Source organism: Malania oleifera, chromosome 11, assembly GCF_029873635.1.
Source record: "Malania oleifera isolate guangnan ecotype guangnan chromosome 11, ASM2987363v1, whole genome shotgun sequence".
NCBI classification, from domain to species: Eukaryota; Viridiplantae; Streptophyta; class Magnoliopsida; order Santalales; family Ximeniaceae; genus Malania; species Malania oleifera.
In genome coordinates this window covers 20,215,893-20,217,488 of record NC_080427.1, presented here as the reverse complement: position 1 = coordinate 20,217,488, position 1,596 = coordinate 20,215,893, and the positions used below count along the sequence as shown (strand labels likewise).

Genomic DNA, 1,596 nt, shown 5'->3' with positions numbered 1-1,596 from the left:
TTCCATGCCCCTAAATTCACGCAATCTCCTTTCAATTGCCATTTATGTTTTCCTGCAACTTGCTTTTATCATTCAAAGTTCAAAATTATTATTGGAATGAAGTTGACGAGGGCAGGAAGCATAATTCTTTCTCTTGAGATTTTAAAATGTTAAAATAGCACACGAGGATTGCTTTTGTGTCTATTATTTTCATGTCTATTCTATTAAAAAAATAAATAAAAGGAATAATAAACTATGTAAAAATTAGAATTTCTTAAATTATTTATTAGTTTAAAATTTTATTCTAGTATCAAATTCATAAAACACTAAAGACGTTTAAAATAATGAAAAAAAAAATATATGCACGAATTAAGAGTGACCTCCAACTGCTTTCATTAAAATGTATGCCCCGCAAAATAGCCCTAAATAAAAATGTACATCTTCTCCCCTTTCACTCTGTCTAAGACCTTCATGAGAACACCACAGATAACCAAAACAAGATGAAAGCGGAACCCCAAAAGTAAGACCCACCATCTAAACCACTGTAATAACTAATAAAATAATACAGTTTATTGTGCTTGATGATCTTCTGCCTCTCGCTCTTCTTCTTCGTCGGTCGTCGGCTGCAACAGAAGCGATGTAAACGGCATGTGGCGGTACCCGTTACCGGAAAGACCCAATCCCACCGGCTGAGACAAGTCCAGTCGACAGCTTGGAGGCGGCGGCACCGTGAAATGCCCACCATACTGGTGGCGGCCGCCGATCAGTTGCGCCTGGCAAGGAGTCGACGGCGGTGCGGAGGAGAGAGGAATCGCTCCGATAGAGGTGGTTACGGCGGCTGCGGGGACGGTGCCGGTGCCGGTGGCGGCGATGATGGAGGGCTCCGCTTGGCGGAGGAGCCACTCGATGGTCTCGCCGTCGGAGCGGTGGCCGAGCTCACGGGTGAGCTGGAAGATGCGGGCGGCGCAGAGTGCCGGCATGCGGACCCGGCGGCCGCGGCCGTTGACCTTCGTGTGCCGGTCCCGTGACGATGATGGTGAGGCGAGTCTGCGGGATTGGGCGAGTGGGGTTGTCAGCGACTTGGTCTCGACGGCAGGGGAGGAGATGGAGTTGGGCTGTTCTGGTGTGGGGAATTTGTGGAGAACCGTATCAGAACTCATGATGTAGAGAGAGAGAGTTTGAGAACAGTAGGGGTAGAGACTTTAGGGTTTCTAAAAAGGTGGGGAAGAAGAAAGGGCAGAGCTCGATGTTTGGGGGATTCTACGGACCCCACAATGGGTAGGTCCCTTCCTTTTTTATACTACCTTGATGTGAGATCCATCTTACCTTTTATTTAATCTTTATTATTATTATTATTATTATTATTATTATTATTATTATTATTTTTAACTTTTCTTTTGGATAAAGACAAAATTAATTAGAGGGAAAATTAGGGACAAGTAAAATTTCAAAATTAAAAAAATAATATATATTAAAAGGTACTTTTAGTAATTAAGAGTAAAAATGTCAAGATTAATAAAGTAATACTTATTAAAATTCGTTTTGTTCTATTTATTAGAGTAATAATTTCCTATAAATCCATTTTGTTACAAATTAAATAATCCATCGATTTTGTAC

The 1,596-nt window shown here is 41.5% G+C and overlaps 1 protein-coding gene across 1 annotated transcript; it reads right to left on the bottom strand.

Annotated features, from left to right (window-relative positions):
• Window positions 1-340: 340 nt before the first annotated feature.
• On the bottom strand, window positions 341-1,337 carry LOC131167913 (transcription factor TCP11). The gene has a single exon (XM_058126982.1). It carries the CDS (start codon window positions 1,137-1,139, stop codon window positions 549-551), a length of 591 nt encoding a protein of 196 aa, XP_057982965.1. The 5' UTR covers window positions 1,140-1,337; the 3' UTR covers window positions 341-548.
• Window positions 1,338-1,596: the final 259 nt, after the last annotated feature.